At 42.8% G+C, this 25,892-nt stretch overlaps 1 protein-coding gene across 9 annotated transcripts in view; it reads right to left on the minus strand.

Annotated features, from left to right (window-relative positions):
* The window catches only part of Ppp1r9a (protein phosphatase 1 regulatory subunit 9A), a 262,484-nt gene extending 237,278 nt beyond the window's left edge, over positions 1 to 25,206 (minus strand). For 3 of the 9 annotated variants that reach the window (XM_036182886.1, XM_036182880.1, XM_036182877.1), the window contains exons 1-2: positions 24,689 to 25,045; positions 21,266 to 22,869 (exon numbers count right to left, since the gene is read on the minus strand). In XM_036182886.1, coding sequence (XP_036038779.1) covers positions 21,266 to 22,651 — 1,386 coding nt within the window. In that variant the 5' untranslated portion in view covers positions 22,652 to 22,869; positions 24,689 to 25,045. Of the gene's footprint in view, positions 1 to 21,265; positions 22,870 to 24,239; positions 24,571 to 24,688; positions 25,046 to 25,099 lie in introns of those variants that run through there. The other 6 variants (XM_036182885.1, XM_036182882.1, XM_036182883.1 and 3 more) reach the window with 5 other exon arrangements.
* Between the last annotated feature and the right edge of the window lie 686 nt (positions 25,207 to 25,892).

Below are 25,892 nucleotides of genomic sequence, written 5' to 3' on the forward strand. Positions count from 1 at the left end.
GGGTGCAGCTTCCTCAAACGTCCTCTCTCTGTGCCCCTTCAAGTGTTCGCAGGGGCAGTGTGGGGGAACGGCTCTCTTCATGACTCACCCAAATTGGTGAGTGTGTGATGGAGTCTTCAATAACCTGATTTTTGTCATTATTTCACTTGAGGTATGTGTCAGGCTAGCTAATATTAAAGGGAAGTTTAATTTTGTGTGTAATTATGAAAGAAACTGGCAATTACTTTTTAATTGAGACTGTCCACTATAGAAGTAGCCACAAGTAGGTCTTGGTGTCTGTTTTTGAAAGAGTGAGGGATCATTATTGTTTTCAAACCCATTGGAGCTTACCAGCTAACATGGTCTTTGGTGTTATTTAGTTACATTGTTCTTTATAAATGGATAAGTTGTATCAAAAAGATTGAATTGATATCAATTCTATATCTGGATTCTTTAAAATGAAAGCTGGCTTAGCTGGTCTTCATATGTAGAAGCATATTCTAGATTTAAAATTTTTAGCTATTATTATAGAATTCTTAATGTACTACATGACTTATATTACCATTATTATGGTCAGACTTATTACATCATCATTATTTTCTTAAACAGGTTCTTATTAGCACAGGCTGATCTTGGCCTTGTTATGTATAAAGCTGATGAAAATTTTTAACTTCTCGTTTTCCTCCATTAGCTGAGATGACAGGCATGGGTGGCCACACCAGCTATTTCAGACTTCTTATTTTGTATTTCAAATTTTTATCTATGTATTTGTTTTTGTATTTTTTAATACAGCCCTGCCAAGCCTGGTGATCACTGTGTAGCCCAGGCTGACCTCTAGTACAGGGCAGTTCTCCTGCCTCAGCCACTTGAAAGCTACAGTGTGGGACTTAGCATATGTCTTTATGCTCAGCTTCACCTTGCTTTTGTGGATGTTTGGAGGTATAAATTCATTGTCAATGTAGCAAAGTTCTGGAGATACTCTGAAAAAACTAAGTCTTAAAGTTAACTATGTGCCTAACGTTAAGATTGGGAGAATCTGTAGACCCTGCATTTGTGCTTGAACTTGTAGGTAGGCATGGAGGAGATGGTGGCAGTACTCCTCATCATGATCTCTTTATGAATCCCTAACCACCAATGACAAGTAGTTACATCTGTTTTTATATGTACGCTCCCTTTTACAATTACCTTATCCTGTGTGTGTACTTGCGTGCGTGTGTGTGTGTGCATGCGTGCGTGCACATGTGTGTGTGTACTGGTGTCTGCAGATGAGATGTCATCTCCTGTGTCCTTGTTCCCATTGCCATGCCTTCCCCACCATGATGGACATCTAGCACATATAAACTCTTGAATTGCTTCTGGTCATGGTATTTTATCACAGCAACAAACATTAACTAACACAGCATCTGAAGCTCAATCAATATGCAGAAAAGAACACATGTAGACCTTTACTGCTAGCACACTTGTCAGGGTGAGTTAAGATTCATCAAGCTGGATATGACAGCACATACATGACCTCCTCGTATTGGGAGCTAAGGCAGGAAGATGGTGTGTTGAAGCTACACAGTAAAGCCGTGTCTGAGTACAGACGAAAACTTGGAAGAGAAACTATCTTGGCTTACTGCTTCTGAAAACTAATACTCACATACACAGCCCTAGGGGTTGTTTAGGCTTACTGTAGTTGTAGTGTTAAAGAGAGGAGGGGAATGCTGCTGGGGATAGAGTGCCTAGGGATCTGCCAAGAGAGAAAGAAAGTCTTCAGTTCACAATGCAAAGGAATTGTACAAAAGGTACCAGCCATCCACACTTCCTGTGCGTGTGTGTGTGTGTGTGTGTGTGTGTACACTAAACCTCTGCGTGACAGAGGCAAGCGCAGCATGGCTCTCAGGATCTCTGGTTCCCAACCTGTCAATAACCTTGGGCACTGCACCAAGTTTCTATTTTAAGTCCATACTTACTACAGTCCAACAGTACTATCCTACTTTACCAGAATGCCAAGGAAGTTGTCAGGATGTCTGCACCTCCCTTCCCATTCCAGATGAGAAGCAGTTTCTGCCGTCTGGGTCCATTCGTTTTCTTCAGTCTCTGACTCTAATGGACTACCAATCTACCAGCATTAAGCCTTGGTAATTCTCAAAAAGTTTTCCAATCTCTTTTCCAAACTGTCTTTGAAGAGCCACTTTTCAAATCACTGTTCTTAGTTTTTTTTTTATTTAGTAGGATATGGGTCATTGGTAAGTGCTTACCCAGCAAACTCAAGGCCCTGGGTTTAACTTCCAGACACACAAAAAGAACCTCCATTAAAAGTTAGTTTTATACAAAATAGTACTTCTCACCATCTTTCTAACCCAGTTTGCCTTAGCTTGCTCTTCAGCAGTCTAGACTGCAACTCTTGCAAACATTCAACAATGCCACCTGTTCACTAGGACTGCTGTATGCCCAGCTCACGTCTGTCCCACACAGTCTATCTTCCATTCTCTATCACTGTCTTTTCTCTAATTCTAGTCAGTCCTGGGTAAATGACACATTCTCAGAAAAGTATGAAAAAATGCTTGGTTCCGCACAAAGGTACGCTCCTGGTCTGCCTGGCCCTACAGTGCATGAGCGATGTTAAACTAGTCTTCAGACCTTCAAAAGACAACATTTTCTCTTTTCTTGTGCTCCTCTGCTACGTGGCACATCTGTCTCTTTAGCTGCTAAAACTGACTGAACCTTTAACATAGAGCCTCGCCTCCTCCCAGAGGCTTTCTCTAGTTTGCCTTTGGAAGCCTGGTGCCCTTGCTCTGCACTCCCAGGAATCTCAGCACACCTCCATCAAAGTGCCAGTCCCACTGCATACTAACTTGGCTCAGGTGCCTACTCTCCCACAGAGATTTAGCTTCTTGCAAGAGCACTTGCTGTAAGGGGTTGGCACAGTGCAGACCCTAGACAAGACAGTCAGATGCAGCAATGTAGAATATGTCAGGTAATTGAAAAGGAAGCCCAGGGTTAGAGGACCATAGAAGACCATGTCTATTTAGCAATGTAGAACGTGTCAGGTAATTGAAAAGGAAGCCCAGGGTTAGAGGACCATAGAAGACCATGTCTATTTAGCAAGTCTATGTGGAATACAACACTGACTTTTACTGGTTTTGTCATAATATATTCAAGTAGCCCAGGCTACACAGTGGAGTAACCTTAAACTCTTGACCCTCCAGCTTCTATCACCCAAGTATCAAGTTTGCAAGCATTCACCAACATGCCCATCTCAAAATGCTGTAAAAAGAAAAATGTCTCCAAAAACATACATAATCCCAAATAAAGTTACTATATATTCAAAATCAAATATACAGAAACCCTTGGGGTGCTATTAAAAGCCAATTCTGCCTGAAGAAAATTTGTATATATACAAATTTGCAGGAATAAACAAAGCCATTTCATATTTCATCTTAATAACAACTGTCAGATGTCTTCCTGATAATATAACTCATAAACATACATACATACATACACACACACACACACACACACACACACACACACACACACACACAAGCAAAACAAGAAAGGAAGGAAAAATTGTCAAGGCCTAATTTTCTCATATAGCTTATCACTAACTATTTATAAATCATCAAGACCTGCAGTCCCAGCTCAGGACATGTAAGCAGGAGGCTCGGGAGTTAAAGGCCAACCTTAGCTACTGGAGAGTCAGTCTCAAGTAAGATGAAGGGAAAAAGAAACGTAGGAAGAGATTTGATAAAACATACACCTGTTTTCTAGACAAACTCAGAAAGTGTTTGATCAGCGAATGGGACAGCCAACAACTAACCAATGTTCACAGCAAAGCTCTAGGGTCAAAACCACATACTTCTAGGATCAATACTATGGGAGAGAAGGAGAAAGGGAAACACCTCTCCAATCACCAAAACCAAAAGAAACCTCCTTATAGGCAGCAGACATAATTGATAGCCTCTGGGAGAAGATGTTTTTGTTTTGTTTTGTTTTCTTGTGACAGTATCTCACTAGCCCAGGCTGCCCTCTAACTTCGGATACTCCTGAAATCCACTGCCCGAGTTCAATTACAATCTTTAATTAAATTTCAATTATTTCCATTGTACGAATACAAATATATTCACACATTTAAGTCATCAAAGTTCTGGCAAGTTACTGGAGGTCAAAATACCTTTACAACTTTCCGAGGTAGCCTCAATTTTCAGATTCTCTCACAACTAATTACAAGCTTGAGTGATCACTCAAAGCTGAAATAAAGTTAAGGCAAAATGAATACCCCCCTTCTTCCTCCACAGCCATATCATATACAACCATACTTTAATGACTATTCCTTTTACTTATGAAATAGATGGAGATTTCCCAAATAAAAAAGAGCACACAGCTTTAGTCAACCAGGGCTATGGCTAGAAAAGATTTCCATCTGTAATGGAATCATTCAGCCTTCCACCTCAGCAGCTAACTTGAAGGATGTTGCCTATAAATAAATAATACAACCAATATACATGACAAATACTATTAGAATCATTCCAACTTGGCCCCTCCAGTGGGGGAGGGGAGGATAGTAACAGGAAGGGCAACTGATATAGACTGTGTGCCTACTGTGATAGTTTTGGGGACACACTACTAAACATACAAAGTTCCTGCCCTAAGAGTGTAAACAAACGTAAGAAAACCACAGAACAAGGCACTGTGGTGAGCACTTTTAGTGCCAGCAGTTAGGAGAGGAGATCCAGGAATCATGTGAGCCCAGGAACTGGAGACCAGCCACAGCAGTACAGTGCGACTCAAGTATGGGGCATAGGGGCTCGCCACTCAGTAGAATCTGGTTGTAAACAAGTGATCTTGCACTAGGACTCATGGGGAAGTTCCCTTCTTTGGCAGTTTTCCCAAGAATAAAAGGGACAATCAAACCAATTCCCTCATTAAAATGCATGGGAAAATCCATGGTTCTTCCTAGAACTGCTTCAGAGAATAGATCATAAAACAGACTGATGGCTAACTCTGTGGCTGAAAGCTGATGGTGAAGTGCTTGGTCAAACATCATTCTGTTGCTCCACATGTCTCTGTAATGGCGTACTCATTTTATTTCACTTAGATTTTTGAGACATGGTCTTGTGTAAGTCCAAGCTGGTTTCAAACTCAGTATGGATCCAAGCATGCCTTGAACTCATCCTGATCATCCTGCCTCTACCTCCCAAGTGCTAGTATTATACATATTTTGCCACCATGCCTGATTGTGGCAATGTTTGGGGTAAGATTTCCTTCTGTGATGGCATTTGGAACTAGTTGAAAACCCTGAATAACAGAACAATACCATACTGTTCTCAGCCAACAAGGAATTAGTCAGCCAAAGGCTTTTAAACTTTGGGCAACATCAGCCCCTAGTGTGGACACTCATCCTGTAGACCGATTGCCAACCTCCATAATCTTGTGGGCCAGCTAATTCTCTACAGTAAATTTTTCTGTGCATTCATGAGACAGGGAGGGAGGGAGGGAGGGAGGGAGGGAGGGAGGAAGAAAGGGAGAGGGGAAGAGAGGGAGAGAGGGAGAGAAAGAGGGCAACATATTGGTTTTTTTGCTCTGGTGAACTCTAAACACAGAATATAATGCCTTCAGAAATACTCATCTCAATATTCTTATTTTTTTAAGTTTTTTCTTTTTTATGCAAGGTTTATTTCCACCTTCCCCCAAGAAGAATAGATTCTGATGGTTCTACTGAATCACCTGGAATCAACGTTCTCCTTTCTAGACTTCTGGTAAGAATTTCTTATGACAGCCAAAAATTGGGTTACTCCAAACTGAAGTTCCCAGGAGGTACTTCTGCAAACGGTCCATCTCCTGGGGTCACTACCATTCATTCCCTTCAGGCACTACTCACTACCGTAAGAGGCAGCCAGCAATACAAAGTTCTGCACTCATCAAAATCTCCATGGAAGACATAAAACCTCCATGGAAGACACAAGGCTCTGCTCAACTTGGCATGTGCATACTTATACAAGAGATACCACTGCTTCGAATCAATACAGAAGAAGAACTTATAGAAACTTATTCAACATCATAATCATGAAAAGTATTTTCATCCCTGAACTATAAAGCCTTTTCCAAATGTAATCATTTTTCTAGAGAGAAGTTAAAATATTAGATGTTGCATCTGTTAGTGCTGCCTCTTCCTAGAGGAAGAGGTCTTTACAATTCTACATATTTATGTTGGACCAGCCGAGAATCACTACCACATCAGAATTCCATGGAATACTAACAGAAGTTGCTAGTCATGTTTAGGAAAGTTAAAGACACCTAATGAAAAATGGTGATAAATTTCTGATTACACAGTAAGATGATTTAATTAGGACTTCACTAGAACTCATGAAATGCCAGATTACTTAAAACTCTAAGATCAGAATGATCAGTTAATCCAATTAGTCCAGAAGCAATACTTTAAATTTGTAATTTCACAGCTCTGCTACACAACAAATATGTGTTTCTCATCATCTATATGCTGCAACATTATTTGCTAAAACTTTTCAAAGGTGGAAGCTGTCCAAACATGAGACGAAGTGACTCTGACTCGAACTAAAAATATTATATACTACTATACAGTCCACTCAGATATCAAACAATCTCCTCTCAGCCAATATTTCTGTTAGGAACAACAGGAAACTACATATTGGCTGGTGTTGTAGAACAGGAAACACAGTCCAAAGGACTCTGTGGAGGCCTAGACTTCACAATCCTGTTTTCAACTGCTGTGTGTGATTCTTTTCCACAGGGCTGTACGTAAGCAAGGCACTGCAGCTGACATCTCCATTCACCTTTCTAGCCAGGAGGCTCACTGAGCTCAGTAACCCTGCAAATCAACATGAACTCAGCGTTAGACATCACCAAACAAGTATTTGTCATCTTTAGATTATTCACTAAGGTTTGCCACACTTCAAAAGTAGTGTATATGATTTCCAAAAAGACTTTAAATGACACATCAGGATTATCTTAAAGCAATAGCTGAACTCAAGGGAAACATCCAATGCCTACAGAACTGATATTGTCATCATTGAAAAACTACTAAAGCCTCTAAGTTATCAAAACATTTAAATGCCATATTCTCTAGGTCTATGGAGTGTTGGAAGATTACCTATCCATCTGACATATATTTCTGTAAGTCTGGAAAACTTAACTAACATAACTATAAGTACAACAAGCATGGGCGACTATTAATCTGTAAATCTTATCTACCTAAATACCTGAAAAGCTTAACCACAAACATGGGATCAATTTAATCAAATATTAAATATTATGAACTTGGGCTGCGGATATAGCTGAATAGTAGAGGACTTGCCTTTGATAGGCCCTAAGTTCAATCCTCAGTCCCACAATCAAACAAACTTAATGAATTTAGCTGCATGTGGTAACCCACACAAGTTCTCTCTCATTTCCCAAACTTTACATGTTGTATCTGTTAGTGTTGCCTTGGACTGAAGATACAGCTGAGTAAGAACAGTCTGAGGCAGGAGGATTTTGAGTTTGAGTGCAATCTGGGATTCACAGTGAATTTACTGATTTTCTTAATACCTTCAACCACAGTTGTTTTCTGTGATATGTCCTCCAAAGAAAATTACACTAAAAATTAACTATTAAATTTTTCTTAAGTGTTTCTGCTTGGCAAGATGGCTCAGCATGTAAAGGCACATGATGTCCAGCCTAACAGTCTCAGCTCAATTTCTGGGACCCACATAGTAGGAAAGAACAACTCCCACAAGTTGTTCTCTGACCTTCACATTCATCATGGCCATGGCACACACACACCTATGCAAACAACAATACACATAAACAAAATAAAAATTAATAAAATAATAAAAATTGTTAAATTATTTTTGTCAATTTCTTTAAACTGTTATTGCTGATACAACTGCGTCTACCTATCACCATTTTCTATGAAATAAGTGTTCTTCCGTTTAGGAGGATTTGTGAGTGTGTGTGTGTGTGTGTGTGTGTGTGTGTGTGTGTGTGTAGTTGGTTCTTTCCTTCCACCTTTGTGTAGGATCCAATGACAGGAGCCATAAGCCTAAGCAACCCTTGACACACATGCTGCCATATTTGGGCTTCTCTCCTCTTTTCTTAGATCTAGGCCTTGCTTAAGTCTCCAGAGCACCAGAACCTCTTCTCACAGATACCAGAACCTCTTCTCAGATATCAGATGAATGAACTGTAGTTAGGCAATTAGGCAATTAGACAAGAGTAGATAGATAACCCCCAAAGCAACATTTCCTGCTGGCTGAACAGCCCATAATTAAGTCTCTTCCTGCTTGCATCCCCCTTTGCCTACCTATATATGCCTTAAGAGAGAAAAATGAAATTTTGGAGCTTGATCAGACGTTCTGTCTTGCTCTCATTCTTTGTGTCTCCTGTCTGTCTCATTCGCCGGCCCTCCTTTCAGGTCCCCATTGAAGACCCCGCTGGCCGGGGCAATCCAGGGATGGAGATCAGATCTTCAGATTTAAATGATAAGCTCTTTTACCTGCTGAGCCATCTCACTGGATCCTGTTTGATTTTTAGAGAGGATCACATGTAGTCTAAGTTGGCCTAAAACTCTTTATATAGTCAAGGATGAACTTCTGAGTTTCCTGCTGCTCCACAACCAGAGTGCGGGGATTACTGGCCTGCACCACATGCTTATGACTGCACCCAGCAGTCATACATGCTAGGTAAGCACTCTATCAACTGAGCTAGATCCCCAGTCCATGTAAGAGGCAACATACACTCATTATTGGAAGTTTAGTAAATCTAGAAGAGTACCAACAATTTTTAAACATCACCTTTATTCTTCCCACTCACTTTTATTCTCTCCACCAAGATAACAGAATTAAGATTTTGATCTACATGATCTACAATCTTTAATCTAAATGTATTTTTCAAAAATAATAAATGTTTAAAAAATACATAAGTATGTAACTATCCTGTTTGTTGTGATTCCTTTTTCTAAAATCATCTTAGAGAACATGGAGAGATTGTTCAGAAATTCAGAGTCCAAACTGATCTTGCAGAGGACCTGGGTTTGATTCTCAGCACCCACCAAGAAGCTTACAACTGTTTGTAGCTCCAATTCCAGGGGATCTGATACCTTCTTCTGGCTTCTGTGGGTACCAGGCATGCCTATGGTACACAGATATACACTCAGGCACACACACATACACATAAAAAATAAATAAATTTTAAAACCCTATAAAGAAATGAGGAGCTACACAACATTATCCTGTAACACATTACACAGCCATCATGACAAATTCAACCATTCCCGTTACTGGAAATATGAGTTATTTTTACTTTCTACCAACACAAATAGCTTTACAATGTGATCCTGACAAACAATCACTGACCCAGAAGGCAGTGAACACAGAGAACTGAGGAAAAAGCCATATAGTGTAAACTGTGGCCATGTGCGTGAGGTTGATAGGTGAGAAAAAGAAAGCCTATATGGGGATCTGACTCAGTAGGAGAATAGGCTTTCTTTTTCTCACCTATCAACCTCACCCACATAGCCACAGTTACACTATATGGCTTTTACAGGAATTCAAAAATCTGCCTGCCTCTGCCTCCTGAGTGTTGGAAGCAAAGATGTGTGCTACCACCTCCCTGCTATAAATCTTCTTAGTTGTTATTTTTTTCTAGACAGGGTTTCTCCATGTAGCCCTTGCTATCCTGGAACTCGCTCTATAGACCAGACTGGCCTCAAACTCACAGGTATCAAGGTCTTTAAAATAATTTGTTAATAATTTTATTTTTTGAAATCTATCTTAATTTTTAAAATTCTAGATGCTGCACACACACACAAAAAAAATGTATGTGATGTTGGTTCATTTTCAATATTAACTTAGTGTTATACACAGACACCTAAAATCAGGGCAGACTTGACTCATAATATTGCAAGGGTTGTGCACACTCTCCAAAAGTTCACATGTAGGGATTATAACTACAATAGAGAGGGACTATTCAAAGGTATTCATGCCTTTCCCATGGGACTGCATTAGTGAGAGTACCTGTTGTCATAAAAGTGACTGTACTGGTGCATTTTGCCCTATGGCATGTGTTCAACTGCCCTTCACCTTGGCCATGTTATGTGACCCTTGCCAGATGCCACCACTATGCTCTCAGATTTTCCAGTCTCTAGACTCATTAGCTAAATGAACTCACTCCATTAGAGCAACATAAATGGACAATTACCATTCTTCAATTCTATTTGTCCAACTTGGTAACATTTGAACCTACAGGGAACCCCCTCCTCTTGTCTAGGTTCACATTGTGACTACTTGTCCTGAGTCTGTGCTACTTTGAAGGCTGTGGAGCACTTAGGAGGCAGAGTCTGGCTGGTAGAAGTCATTAGGGTAGACATTTGAAGGCGATGCCTTCTTTGGGTCCCAGCTGAGCACTCTGCCTACAAATCTGCCATTTGAGGAGCTCCTAACCATACACATCCCACTACCCAGCACTGTACCACTCCTGCCCCCATGCCTTCCCACCACGATGGACCACACCATGAGACCAGAAGCCAAAGTCAACCTTTCTTAAATTGCTTCTGTCGGGTATTTATCACGGAAATGAAATAGCTACTGATATATTACACACCATCATACGTTTTTCATTTCTAGCCTAGACTCTACCCTTTTTTAGACAAAATGTGGCTAAATAGCCCAGACTAGCCTCTTACTCTCAATCCTTCTGCCTTCTGCCTCAGCATCCTGACTGTATCTGCCTCCTGCCAGCTGCAGCCTTTCACTGTTGGTCATTGATGATGATGATGTTTGTAATGTTTTTGTTTGAGACAGGGTCTCACATGCACACTAACCTAACTATGTAGCTGAAGATGACTTTAAATAACTAATCCTCTTGCCTCTACCTCCAAAGTGCTGGGATTAACAGGCATGTCTTAAAGTGTCAAGCAGGTAGTCTTATTTTGTAAGACTTATTTGCATTTGTTCTAAGGGTCACAGCTCAGTGTTAAATTTTCTAAGAAAAAAAAGATAGGTTCTTCATAGGAACCATATAAAGTCCTGTGTGAATGTGTATTACTGCCATGTGAAGAACCCCTATCGAGGAATATTGGGGTCCAGTCCCTTCTAGTCCCCTCCCAGGGTCGGGGAAGAATCTATAACCAGCTGATAATTAATCTTTGATGAAAAGAAATGAATCTATGTACACGAAACTCCTTAGTCCATACACTTCATTATTCTGTGTCAGTTACAAGCTTCTATTCTGCTCTCATATTTAGCTCCTTTCTTGCCTGATTTCTCTCTACATTTATCTGTGGTCCCCTCTAGGTTCTATCTTAATTCCTTCATCTAGTTCTGCCCCTTCTAGGTTCTCATCCCTCTTGTTCTTTCCCATATCATCTCCTCTCCTAGCTCCTTTTCCTCTCCCATCTCAGTTTGTTCCTCTCAAGTTCTTACCCATCTAGTTCTTCCATTCTCTTTTCTCTTCTCCGTCCCCCAGTGCCCTGGAAGTCCCAGTATATATACACTTACAAGCAGTAATTCCTTGGCAGTGCAAAGCCAGGCAGGCGTCCTGGGTCAAACGGAGTGTAAGAATCACATAGAGGGGCAATAACTACTAATCATCATTTGCAACCCCAAAGGGAAGTGACCAATGGGGAAATGAATTAACTAAAGGCTAAATTCGGGTAATATCTAAGAAGAGGGCTCTTATGTGCTCATCTATAGTCTTAAACGTTATTGGCAAAAAATGTTAAGAATCTATAAGTTGCTAAGTCAATAGGAGAAAATAAAACTGCCTTCTTTTTTCCTGTGGCTCCTATCTGTCCAAGCTATCTGCTGTTTATCTGCAGGGTGGGAGAAAGTGTGCTCAGTCACTAAGCAATCTTGTGTACAGCTAGATGCCTCTGGTGATAGTTAAAGGGAGGTCTGGAACTAGAGGTAAGATCTGGGAAAGGAGGAAGTAAAGCTTAATTGGCACATCCGCCAGGCCTTCTCAAACAGGTAGCCTGGATGCTTAAGTCTGTTCTTGGAGAGTACAGAGGTGTCTCTGATAAGGTGCTTTCCTCCTTCTGGGGATGGACCTGGCCGGATGCTGCTAATGATGATAATTACAGGGAGGCTTGAACTGGGGTTCTGGCTGAGCATAGCTGTCAGCACAGAAGGTTATCTAAATATTCCTAGAAGTGGTTAGGTGAGGAGTTAGAGGTCTATAAAGTTAGTAAGGCTGTAAGAAAGGAAGGTCCAAGCTAAATTGTGTAAAGCTATTACTTAACCTCCACCTGACCTAGGCAGTGTCTCTTTGTGGAATTTACCTTAAATCAGAAGACTTGCATGTGGACTGTTATCACTGCTAGTCCTTGAAAGTGGCTAAGGGAGATATCCAATTCCAGAGAAAGCCTTTCCTGAGGCTGTTCTCCTAATACCTGGAATGTGTATGTCCAGAGAGTGATCAGTCCACACTGTTAGCCCTTCTTAGGGAAAAGTCAATTGGGAAAACTATGAAGGCACACATGATTTTCATAACAGAACAGCTAATACATAACAAGCCAAATAACACCAAAATCTCCTTGGAATTTGGCTTCCTCTGGAGGAATTCCATGATCCCTCCAGGTAGTGACTTTGCCATAACCAGCTGAGTTCTTATGATATATTCCTGCAGCCCACAGCACACCTCAACGAGACCCACGAGAATGCAAGGCCCTAACCTGGTCCAAGTACAGATGCTGGTACTATATACACAAAGTGCCACAACTCTCTCCTGAGATTGCTCCCCACAGGGGCCTCCTTCGAGATTAGCACCAACCTCCTTGTTCCCCTCTGTTCCTGCAATGTAAAATACTGTTTCTGGACCACTGCTGGTACACCTCTGCCAGAGAGCAGGATGCACCAGCTCCCAGCTTTCTGTATCTGTGCTGTCATTCTCTCGATCCAGTCAGGGTAGTCCAAAGCTGGGAGGTCACAGCAGCACACTACAGAAAACTTCATGGATAACTTATCCTCCATTCATCCACAAATATATAAGGATTAGTTCTAACACTACAAATACATCTTTTAAAATCCCAGTGACATATACTAAATAAGCAAACAAAACTTTCTCTTAGAATATAAAATTTCTGAGTATCTTTACACATGAGCTATTTCGTTTCTTTGTGCAGACTGCTTTGTGAGAAAGAAACAGCTAGTTAGGCTGAAAATTTAGGAACTGTGCAAAAAAATTATCAATACTTCAATCCTGCTGAAGTATGCTATGAAGCTATTTCCAGAACAAAAGTGAGTGGAAGCAATTAATATGTCAGCAACTAGATCACCAAAATTCTTTCCTTCTTCTTATTTCTTCAGCAGGGGTTTAATATATAGTCAACCCATACTTTCAAAAGCCACACTGCTCTGAAATCCACTCAAGCAAAATGACTTCCTTCAACTGAATATTTTAATCACTTTTAAGATTTTAGTAGAAGCCATGATGCAAATGAGATTCAGAAGCAATATAATATAAGCTATTCATTTTAACAGTTTAACAAAAGATGCCCATAAATTTTCTCTTTCAAATAATGTCACAAATGTATCTGATTATTGTCCACTACAGTTACATTTAAGATACAACCAGAGAATTACAAAAGTCTATCATAAGCAATGATCTTAGTAAAACCCACAAATTAAAAATTCAAAGAAATCCAAAGCCTCAAGAGGCAGATTTGTCCACATCTAGAGACTACCACACTAATTCTCAGAGCTATTTTCATCATTACCACTTAATAATGGTTAACAGCAATATACATGGTATGTTTCCATGAAAATAAATACATAAATGAAATGCCTTCCTGCAACATGTAAGCATATGAAATCTACAATGACAGTGTTTAAGTAAAGACTGAAGTTTGCCCATAAAGAAATCCAATCAACATAAAAGATAACAAAGCACAGTAGGGAAGAAACAACCATCACATCATTAGGGAAATGGTTCCTTCTTCCAAGTTAAAAAAAAAAAAAAAAAAAACAAAAACAGTATACTAATGGAAATCAGTATCAGCATAAGCGGGGTTTCTGAAACCCTGTGCTGAATCATAGACTCCTGTTTCAACAGCAGCCTTTTAGAGCACCTAAACAGGACTGCAAACTGAGTAACTTGATGCCCAAGTTTAATTCCAGCAACTGCGAGGCAGAGGTAGAAGGATCACTGCAACCTGGTCTACCTAGGGAGTTCCAAACTAGATGACACCAGCAGGCAACACCTTACTTTGAAACATCTCTCCCTAAAAAGGGAAGTGCATTGTCCCAAGGAAGGGAACTATCCCAGTCACCCTCTGCCATATAATCATGCATTCCCCATCCACCTTGCTGTCTACTCTTTCCTAGGTCTTGAATCTTCTCTGTCTGATGAAACTGCACTACAAGGCGGACGGTATTTGTCTTCCTGTGTTTGCTGTCTAGACTCCCCTGTAGCCTGCCATCCTCTCTAATTTAACAAGCCATGTTCACTATATCCCCAACATTCCTTAAAAAGCATCTCCTAACTTCATGTACACAACATGCCCAGAAGAGGCAAAGCCATGGAGACAAGAAGTAGATTACTGTTTGCCAAGGGATAGAGGAAAAGAAATTGGCAATGATTAACAACAGGCTTGAGGTTGTTTTGCTGGGTTGTAGAAACATTTTTTAATTAGCTATTAAGGATAGTTGCACAAGACTGTAAAAAAATGAATTCTATACTAGAAATAGTGGATTTTTAAGCTATTTGAATTATTTCAATACAAAAACGCAAATCAACATTCAATACACAAGAACAAGTGCACAGACACACGGCATGCCTTCCTTTTAATTTTCCTTTCCCCTCCAAAGAATTAACTCCCCATAAGAATTGCTCAAGCTGAAAGGTCATCTTTAGGAAAACGCTGTTGGCCTCCTTGAGCCTCTAAGAACTTACATTACTTTAAGTAGCTGCAGCTCTAAATTTCTGTTACCAATGTGAAGAGATTAACGCCGGGGACAACTTAAAAAGTAACCAGATAGAAAAGTATGAAGCAGCACAAAAGCAGCAAATTGTTTTCTGAGTCTAGCACAGCAATGTCTGTTCGTTTGCTCAGAACTTAACTGGCTTTCTGAACAAATCCCTAAGCTATCATTTTGTGTGTGGTAATGAAGATGTTAGGAAAAATTGAAAGCAGACAAGATTTAAATCAAATCACTTCATATGAGAAGGTAGTTCAATTAACGAGGTAAGCTATGTATTAACATTAACAGTTATTTTCCCCAAAAATTTGTGCTCTTACTTTTAAAGCTCATGAATCCATCAACCTATGTTCATGTAAGGAAGTTTAGAGCAAAAACAAAGTAGTTATGTTTCAGAAAAACTTCAAATTCTGCTGTAAAATGCAAGGAGTCATCAAACGTAATTTGCTGTAGGGAAAAAAAAAATCTCTTTTTAAACAAATGATAATTGCTCAGTGAACAAGAACAAAGAGTCTTGAATTTTAGGCAAGGGACTGATTTTTACATATATTATTTGATACTGCATAGTATATTCAATTAGTTGACATTTTTCATTTGCCTCATTATAAACCATAGTCACTTTATAAAACATCAAAATGTAAAAGGAAATCCAATTTCAATATTATGCCTTCAAAGTAATCCAAATAAAAACAAACTAATTAAGATGACAATGCTTATATTTTCCTCTAGAAGCTTATTGATTTAGATGCCCCAAAGAATGAAAGAAATGGAATTTCTCAGCCAGCCAAGAACTTCCTCCTCCTGTCCTTTTATAATGAAAGCCACAGGAGGGTCTAGAATGTGGCATGGGACTGACCCAAACTCCTTCTGAATGCAAAGATCATAATCCACTTTGGCATCCGGAAACAGAGCTCCTTACATAACTGTTACTTAGTCTTACTTCATCAGCAAAGAATCCTCTTCCACACAACCTGTTAGCACAGCCACATCCCATGAGCAGACTGCTGAGCATCTTATGGCCAGCTTCATTTGGGAGCTGAACACTGTTTCACGCCGAAATCCAAGGAGGGGTTCGGGGACCAGCAGCATTGATGCCACTTAGGGCCTTGTCAGAAATGCAGAACCTCTCTGATGTGATGGCATACACTTACAATCTCAGCACTCAGACAGCTGAGGCAGAAATGAGCCACAAAACATGTTTCAGGCCAACTAGGAAGGGCTACCTAAGTAGATCTTATCCCAAGAACAAAATAGGAACAGAAAAGCAAATATGAACTCTTAGATTCCCGTCCAGACCCACTGTTGAATAAGTTTGCTACAGTATCTTAAAATACTAAATTATATTATAGAGGTCAAAGAAACATGGAGACTGATGGTTTAGTTCATCGGTAGTGTTCAACTAGCATGCCTAAGGCTCCAGGTTCAATACGTGCACTGCCCACCCCTAACTGTCCCCCAAAAAAAACAATGAAAGAAAACAAATGTGCTGAACCAAAGTCCTAAGGAGTGACATCAAATGTGGGAAACAGCTTATGAGAAAGAAGCACCACAGGCCTGGGTTAGTGCAGATAATGAATATGTAAACCGGTAGCGCAAAGGCAAAATTCAGAAAATATATTTAAAATAGGTAAGTTAGTAACCATGTGACATTATAAAAATAGAGCACATAGGAAATATGACAAAAGAAAGAGGCTGAAGGGACTAAAACATTGTCATCGCTGTGTCATCTGCGGCAACTGTGTCCCTCCCTATAGAGCTGCCCACTGAACACACACCAACTGGCCTTATTCTGCCATGGCGGGGGTGGGGTGCGGGTAGGGATTGCCCACAGGAAAGCAAATGAAACCTGTGGCTTGCCAAGGGGTGGTGTCACACACCTTTAATCCCAGCACTCAGGAGACACAGGCAGGTGGATCTCTGAGTTCTAGGACAGCCTGGTCTATATAGAGAAAACTGTCTTGAAAAAACAAAAGACAAAAACAAAAAAATAACTCCGGCTCATTAAGCTTGCAAAGCCACAACTATATCCAGTGTGCTTGTCCAATATCAATACTGACCGGCGCATCTTTAGTACATTGATATTTTGGTCTCAATATCAGCTCTGGTCTTCAGAGGCCGGCTGTCAACGTAGGAAGGCTGGTGTTAAAGAGCTAGACAAGGCCAGCTTGGGCTACATAGCAAGACTCAAAAAAAAAGGACGGGTGAACACAGTACCCACAAGGCCAGGAGACAGGGAGTAGGTAGCATGAACGTCAAAAGATGCTAGGCAAGCACTCTACCTCGGAGCTAAGTGCCCAGCCCTTTGCATCTTATCTTAAGGGTATCGACTTGCTCCATGGCTTTCCTCTTGCTTCTGGGCCTGTGCTTTAAACTGAGCTGAGAGTTCCAGATTGGATCTGCTGCATCACCTCTGCAGCAGCTCGGCACTGCACTTGATCAAATTATTGCTTTGAGGTAATTTCTCAGGGAACACCTACAGAAACAGAATCTGCATTTCAACAAGATCTCCGAGTGATTCATATGCATATTGCAGTTTAAGAAGCACTGTTGAAACTTAAAGCCTCCTCAGACACAAAAAGTTGGGTCTCAGAACTCTGCTCTGCGCATCATCAGTACTGAACAGAAAGCATTCCATGTCCAGGTCAGTGACTCTGAGTCCCACGAGGCAGCAAATACACCGAGAACCATCTTCCAAGGCTCGTGCAACAGCGGAAGAGTGTCTGTGCCCTTGCCTGCCCTTCAAAGACAGGACTGCTAAAGTGCAGCACAGTTGGAGAAACACTCCAAGCAGGCAACACAACGCACCGTAACACTAATTCTGCAATCTCATACTTGCTGGGAGTTCAGAAAACCTCCTCTTTCAGATGATGCCATTTCAAGAATACAAACCCAAAGAATATTAAGGCTTCTAGTAACAAGAAAGGGTTCCTTAATGAGGCTGTGCTGACCTTACAAAGGTCACCACACAGCAGATGAGACCGAAAGGCTTGTTAATGGATGGCCACCTCCCACCCATCCCTTTCCTGGGACAAATGCTGTCATGGGTTTCATTCATAGTCTTCCTGACACATACTAGAGGTCAGTAAATGTTCTAACATGATAGGAAAATAAAATAGTGACAAAGGGTACTTTCACAGGCCTTTATTGATAGAAAACACATTTACTTTAATTAAATTCCTTAGTTTTGAGAAGTTTCTGAAAATTAAAACCTCGCTCTATACCTCAAATTAACATGGTCATAACATTCTCCCACCCCGTATCTTCAAAGTAAGGTTTGTAGTTCCTATTAATAACCCTATTCTGATAGCCCATGGCCCTATTGAATACATCAGTCTATACAATTAGAAACAATCGTGCCTGTGAACGCTGGGGAAATCACCCTAAGTGTTAGCCAGCAATACAATCAGATCTTTTGGATAAGGGGAGGATATTGCAAGTTTCTTACTATGCATCTCAATGCCCTTGAACTTTCGACGCTGCTGCTCCAGCCTTCCCAGTCCTAAGATTACAGACATGTGCCACTATGTCTCAGTGAATCTGGCCATTTTCAAATAACTGATGAATACAAGGAATATGATGCAAAGATCAAGTATTATTTTTGTTTGCTTGTTTTTTCTGGGTCCATATTTATGAGGTCTTAAGGTAACAACATTTCATTCAGAATCTCTGTAAGAGAACCGGACTCGACATTACAGACGACGCTACGCGCAGAAAGCTCACACACAAGGATAATGAGGCACTAAAGGAGTTGGGAATGTTTGCCTGGCAAAGAAAGAAATTATCAAGAATTTAAAACTTCCGAACAATATTTCTGAAAAGAATGTGCTCTCTATTGCTTCTCAAAGAGAAAGTGTTTAAGTATCAAAGAAAAAGACTTTGATCTTAACTTTCCATTGCCTAAAGAAAGCTTTACGAAGATAAGCAAACATAGACAGTGAATGGGTGAATGTATTCTGTTTCAAATAACGTACTGAATCCTTGTCACAACACATCAGGTACAGCTAAGAACTATCAAAGGACTCAAAAGACACAAGACATTTGGGCACTGTTTAACCTGAGTTCATTGTAAAGAAACTGTAGGCAAGAACTGACTACTATGTCACAGAGGACTACTCGTAGAAAAGGAAGTTTCTTCTGCAGCTAGCAGAATGGCAGACACACATGAGGAATGTACAGAAGTACTTGTTGGATTTTGTTTTTAAATTATCACTCTCTGAAGAAAAAAAAAAAAACCTTAAATGAGAGTGACCAAATCTCCATCCTCAGTAGAAAGCAGCTTTCAAATGTCCGAGTGTCTCCACTTTCGTGTTAAACAAGGAGAGCAACAAGAAAGAGTAATTGTCCTATTCACTAAAGAGGAGATAAGAATGACACGTCTGTTTGCACACTTAATTCACTCCAACCAGTCCCTTTAACTGCCCAGTGAAAACCAAATGCCCTCAGTTACTCAAATCTTACCATGGCCCACGTTCTTTATGAAACGGGCTAAAGGTACACATTATCGTTCTTTTCTACAGGAAACCCAGTTTGAATGAAAGAAGCAACACATTATTATAAGCAAGAGAAACCAGAACATCTGAACTTGACATTTTCATACCCAAAGAGCTGGTTTGTTCCCAAAGACATACTTCTGACAAAGCCTTTTAAATCCATCATACAAACTACTATGCAGTTATGTTCTGCGCACCAGAGGACCCAAATACTAGGCTGATATCCCATGAGGCTCAATGGCTAACACTCTAGATGACAAATTTTCATAATCTGCTCGTCCCCTGCTTCCAGCACTCAGTGGCTGGGATTAACAAACTCTTTGAAGAGTTATTTCCGTTATGCATCTCTTGTTCAATTTAAAACAGTTTCATTTTACTGGCTCCTTCCTAAGGGGAAGAAAGAGGATGTTCAAAGGACAGCCGAATAGGGAACTTGAGAGCTCACTGGACAGGCTTGGGGAGAGGATACCTTTGAAGATGGTGCCTAAAAATGGGAATAACCCCAAGGACAGGTGAGCAGAGAGACTTAATACAAGAAAGTATCAGAACATACAAAAACCCAGCTTACTCTCGAACTAAAGCAGTACCTCTGGTTCATTTTAAACACAGACGAACTACACATGGCCATTCTGACCCAGGACTAATCAAGTAAAACTCTGCCTTACTAACATCTATACAGAATTTCATAGAATACTGCTTTATTTCAAAATAATACTGGCTAATCACAGCAGTGGCAGGCATTTCTGTGGGTATTTCCATTTAAGTTCTCTACCTTATAGCTTCATATGCAAGTTCATGGGACAGAAAAAAAAAAAAAAAATGGACAGTGACTTTAGGTTCTGAGGAGCAAATTGACCAAGATATGATATCAAATTACAATCTATCATCTCTACAGCATGTATGCTAGCACAATACCCTAGAAAGTGGTATCAAACAACAAACACACTTGCACCACAACTCCCCCAGGCTTCCCAGAGATGATGCAGATGCTGAGGACCGAGCTGGTGGGCAAGTACACTCTGAAAAAAACACTCCAGGGGATTCTGATGCTCAACCTACAGCCTCTGCCCTTGCTGCCATTGCCATTTATTACATCCCACCGCCCGCTCCTGAGACACTTTCTGCTCTTCCTCTCCACCGAATGTTAGCTAAGTGAAATCATTAGAATAAAACATCTGAATTCAATTGGCATTTATCCCGTTTTTAAGGGGTAAAAATAAATCCATGAATGGCAAGTCAACTATGCTTCCTTTCACAAAACTCCACAGTAAAGCTACATAACAATTTCTGGAATTGAAGTTGTGTACAGTCCCGGCTTTGCAGACAAAGTATTTGTCAGCTAGTACAGTTCCATAAAGCAAACGTCCACAAACAAGTAGCAATGCAGAAAAAAAAAAAAAATAGTTCAGCAACATGATCCACTTACCCTGAAGTAAGGAATAACTCCGACACATTGAAGCAAATAAAGAAAATGATTTCAAGACAGGCATAAATCCCCCGTTGTACCTTGTACCCTGTATCTTAGAACATAGAGTCAGAAAGGGATTATTGATGGGTAATCTTGAGAACCCCTTGTAGAAGTAGTTGTATTTCAAAACCTCCTGCTTCTCATTGTTCCGGCTGCTCGGACCCTACTCCACTGGAAGATATCTCACAAACTTCTTCAATTTGCTTATTTCTCCCTGGTTGTTTATGCCCACCGTACAGCACATTAACCAATCTCCCACATCCCCGGTGCCACACTTCTGAGATCAGCCCACAACAGGTGCATACCACAACCTCGACTTTCTTACAAAATCAACTAGTTGTCAGATCTATCCTGCATGGGTCCCAAAGCTGAAAGGAAACTTAGGGAACAATCTGGAAAAGCACACTTACCTTAATCGGAGCACAACTAAACTTAATTTTCCTGTTTGCTGGGATTTCTTCTTCCTCTGGCAACCCGACTATCTCAGAGTACTCCATATCGGGCTGATAGTAACTGTTCTCATCACTGTTGTCCTCTTCGTCCTGCTCAGTGCCTGTCTCTCCCCAGTCCGAGTTATACCTGGATCTCACCCTATACACGTGATAGTCACTGTGCATGTACACATGGGAACTCTCATAATTATCTGAGTCTTCGGGTACTTCTCTGCCACAGCTGGATGCGGAAGCATCAGGAGAGGTTACATCACCACCTGTAAGATCTTTCTTCTGCTGCCCTGCTGTCTCACTGCCGACCACATGAGCTTCAGCATCTTCTAACGCTTCGTTTTGTGGTGAGAGTATATCAGACTTTGGCATTGCCTGCTTTTCAGCAGAGGGTTCTTCAGGAATATCTTTATCAATGCTGCCCAGAGTCTCTTGGTGAGATGGGAAGTCCTCGGCTTCCTTGCTCAGCTGGATCTCTTCACTAGGCAACGAAGCTAGAGAGGTACCTTTCCCAGCCACTTCTGGAGCTGCATTACTCTTCTGGGCATCCTCTGTATCAACAGCTTGTTTGTTTGAAGATCTTGCGTTCAAATCCTTGAGGTGGCCAAAGGTATCGAGATTGGTAACAGTAACAGACGGTAAATTCGGAGGGTAGTGCCCGGTCACTGAGAAGTCACTGCTGTCGGCCTTCTCAGAAGCGATGGCACCCGGAGACTCGGTGCTCTCAAACACTGCACTCAGTTGACTCACTGTTGGGGAGACGGCTTCAGTCCGGGGGCTCAGGCTGTCCAAGGAATCACTGCTGCCTCTGTTGGACTTGGAACCACCCCACTCATCCTGGGCGTCAGTCCCTGGGGCTCTCTCTGTCTTTGGGGAATAGCGATGATTCTGCCCTGACTCAGGCACACTTCTCTCAAACATCTTTCGAGTCTCTGAGAACTTGGCATAGGAGGGGCCATCGTGCATTGTGTCAAATCTACTAATTCTCTCAGAAACAGAGGACTCCAACTTAACCACTGAGCCATCCGTTTTCTCCACAAATTCTTTGGGCTTCATTCTTCTCTGAGGGGATGAAGGTCTACCTTTGCCCCTCGCTTTGGCAACGACAGCAGCATTCTCACTGGGTTCCATACCCATCTGCATAAACAGATTTTTAATTCTGTTGACATTGGAGCCATATTTCCTCCCCCTGCTCTGCTGGGAGCCCTCGCCATCTTTTGTTTTCTGTTCCCCCTCTGACTTGGGTTTGTCAAAAGTACTTTTCAGTGCCTGGAACTCTGTTCTGTACGCATTCCTGTGAGGGGAGGCACTTCGGAGGGTGGTCCGTTCACCTGAAGACTCGGCTTTCAACATCTTCACTTCAAGCTGAAAAGCCAATGCTCATAATGATAAGGGGAAAAAATAACAAGAAAGAAAAATACCTCTCTTCCTAATCCCCAGTGTCGGGTCAAGTGAAGGACCCCTCGAATGGCATACTTGTCCAGTGATGATCCCAACGGGTGTATTAGCAATTTATTCAACAGTCAAGAGTTACACAAAATGGCTGTTTCAAAGCCAGGCTAGAGGTTCATCTGTAATAGAAAAGAATGAATTTCTGAATTCATGTGTTTATCTGAATTTCTATTTAGTCAACTAATCAACATTTAACACACACTTTATGCTCCAAGTGGTTCTGTCACACAGTAAATACATTACTTCGAAATGGGACATTAAGGTTAAGAAACTAAAAAGTTATTCTGATTGGTCTTCGGTAACAAAAGTGTTTCAAACATAACTTGCAGAGTGTTACAAAATGCCACCACCACCACTACCTCCTCCTCCTCCACCTCCTCCTCCTCCTCCTCCTCCTCCTCCTCCACCACCACCACACCACCACCTCCTCCTCCTCCTCCACCCCACCCCTCCCCCACACTTGACAGTAATGCTTTTGCCTAAGTTTGGGTATTTCTGTGAATGACTTTGAAAGAAGTGGACAACTCATATACTCCTCAAAAAGTACTCCAAGTGTCCATTTCATTTGGGAATTTTCCATAATCGTTCAGAACAGGGAAAAGTTTGGAGTCTATGTTTCCAAACTCTAAAATATGCCCAAGAGGCTTATTTGGGGGTTCTGATTCAATATTCTCAACCACGGCATGCTCAAAGTAAAAATGTCATTGCAATTCCAGGACAAAACAGACAGAAGTAAGTTCTGGAATGTCCATGAAGTTCCACTACAGGTTGTTCTAAGCACTGTTTGGAAGTTTCCTAGCCAAGAGGCTAATATTAATTAGGGAGTGGGATGTAGTCTCGGGAGGAATAGATGCACGAGAATTGTAACAATCAGCAATCAAGTATACCATGACACTTCTTCCACAGCCCTGATCTGTCTATTCCTTCTGGCCCCTAACTTACTACAAGCTGGTGGGGAGGGGACACAAAAACAAAATGCAAACGCCACGCATGCTTGCTGTAGTCCAGCCCACTGCTGGACTTTCTATCAATATGCATCAGTCCAACACTTCAGGCAGTCACTGCAGTTCTAAACATTTTTCATTTTGGTTTGGCTTGGTTTGGTTTAATATTAGACCGAACCACATCACCCTCACACACCATCAGCTGAGGAAGCCCACACTTTTCACTCAAATCAGCTCCAAACTCGTTTCCTGGCCCAGCATGCATGCATGGCCCATGCAGGCAAACAAAAAAGGCTTTCTGAGTGTGGTGCCTGTGGTTTGGGGGTTGTTGTTTTGTTTTTTGGGTTTTTTTCTTTCCTTTATTTCTTTTTTGTAAAGCGTTGACAATGTCCTTTTACCCATAAACACCCTCCCCTCTCCCCTAGTCGCACGCCCTGTTCCCTCCCCCGCCAGTTCGAGCCCGAGGGGGCGGAGGCGGGGGCGAAGGGGCCGCCGGGGATTCAAAAAACCTGCCCTCACAAAAGACAAACATAAATAACACCAACTTGAGAGGCAGCCGGTTCCCAAGCCTGGTTCGGGACGCAATCCCTCGGCCCCGGGGCAGGGCCGGGAGAGCAGGTGACGCCAAGCGCTACGGTAGGAGGTCGCAGTCTAGCTTTGTGCCAAGAAGCACCTGAAGTCCTAACACATTGGCTGCGGCTCCCGGTGGCTGCCAGGCGGATCCCGGCGTGTGTGGCACCGGGAAGAGACGAGCTCCCGGGCCACGTTAAGCAGAGAGAGCAAAGGAGAGGGTGATGAGCACCCAGTGCCTCTGTTTGTCCGCCCAGGGTGCCGGGAGACAATAGATCCCACGGATAATGCCTCCGCTCCTCACCCCTGCGCTCCCGACCGCAGCCCACCCACCCCCACCCCGGCCCGCGGGTCCGCCTTTGTGCACGCCGCCGCCGCGTCCCCGCGCTCCCGCCGCCCCGCCACCCGCACGCCGCCCCCTTACCGAGCGGCCCGGCCCCGCCGGGCGGGAGGTCGGACTCCTCCGGCGGCCCCCCCCGCCCGTCCGCCCCCCGTGGCCGTGCGGGCTCGGCGCCGACCGTGTGCCCTCCACCCGCTCGTCACGGCGCGGCGCGCGCGGCGGCCGCCTGCACTCGCGCCTCGGCCCCCACGCGCGTCCTACCCGCGCGGGGCGGCCCCGGGACGCGCGCTGCGCTCCCCCCGACACACACACGCCATGGCGGCCCGGCCCGGGGCCCCCGACGCGCTAGCACCCTGGGCTGCGGCCTGGGGCCTGGGACGCGGCTCGGCCCACGTGCGGGCCCCCCACGCCGGGCCCCGAGGCCCGCGAGGCCCGGTGGACTTGGAGGGGACAGGCCGCGGGGATGAGGAAGGCCCGGGGTAACAGGTGCCTCACCTCGGCGGATGGGATTAACTCTAGGGCCGCGGAGAGAGGGAGCCCAGCGGCGAAATCCCAGGAGAGGGAGAGAGGGAGCCTCTGGCGGCCAACGGAGGGCGAAAAGCACCGGCCCGAGGCCAGGCCGCCCCACCCCCAAGACCGTGGGCGAGGGGGCTCTGGGGCTCAGGGCCAGGCCGGTGCCTCTGGGGGCCTGGCCAGGGTGGGTTCCAGGCTTGAACTGCCAGGTGCCGTGGACCCCACAAAGTCTATAGTTAACTTGGTGACCCCAGGCATGGGAGGCCGGGCCATGGCCCTGGTTGGCCTACAAGGCCAAGAGGTAGGCCCTACTCTAGTGTGGCCTCCACGGGCATGGCCCAGCTGGACCTCAAGGCCCCGTTGCTAGAAGGAAAGGGATGAAAAGGACTGTAGACTTTCTTCTTGTATAGTTTAACAGGTCACACTCCCCGGTTTCGTTCTTTTACAAAATCTCAATACACCCTCTCCTCCCAAATACATGAAGTGATGACCAATATAGATCACTAACCCATCCAAAAGGCCGGTGGGGCAGAAATAACACCTTTTGAAGAGACAAAGTCGTGTGTTTTGCCATGTATGTGTGAAATGCACAGGTAATCCCAACACTGAGACAGGAGAGTTGAGTTTGAGAACAGACTGAGTTACAAATCCAGCCATTGTCTGGAGATGTAAAACCAACAGCAGGGCTCAATGAGGCCGCCCTTCAGCCTGACCAGCCCCCTAATCATTTAAATTCAAAAATCCTAACCTTTGCTTAGATGCAGAAAATAATCTT

This window comes from Onychomys torridus, chromosome 3 (genome assembly GCF_903995425.1).
Source record: "Onychomys torridus chromosome 3, mOncTor1.1, whole genome shotgun sequence".
In the NCBI taxonomy this organism is placed as follows: Eukaryota; Metazoa; Chordata; class Mammalia; order Rodentia; family Cricetidae; genus Onychomys; species Onychomys torridus.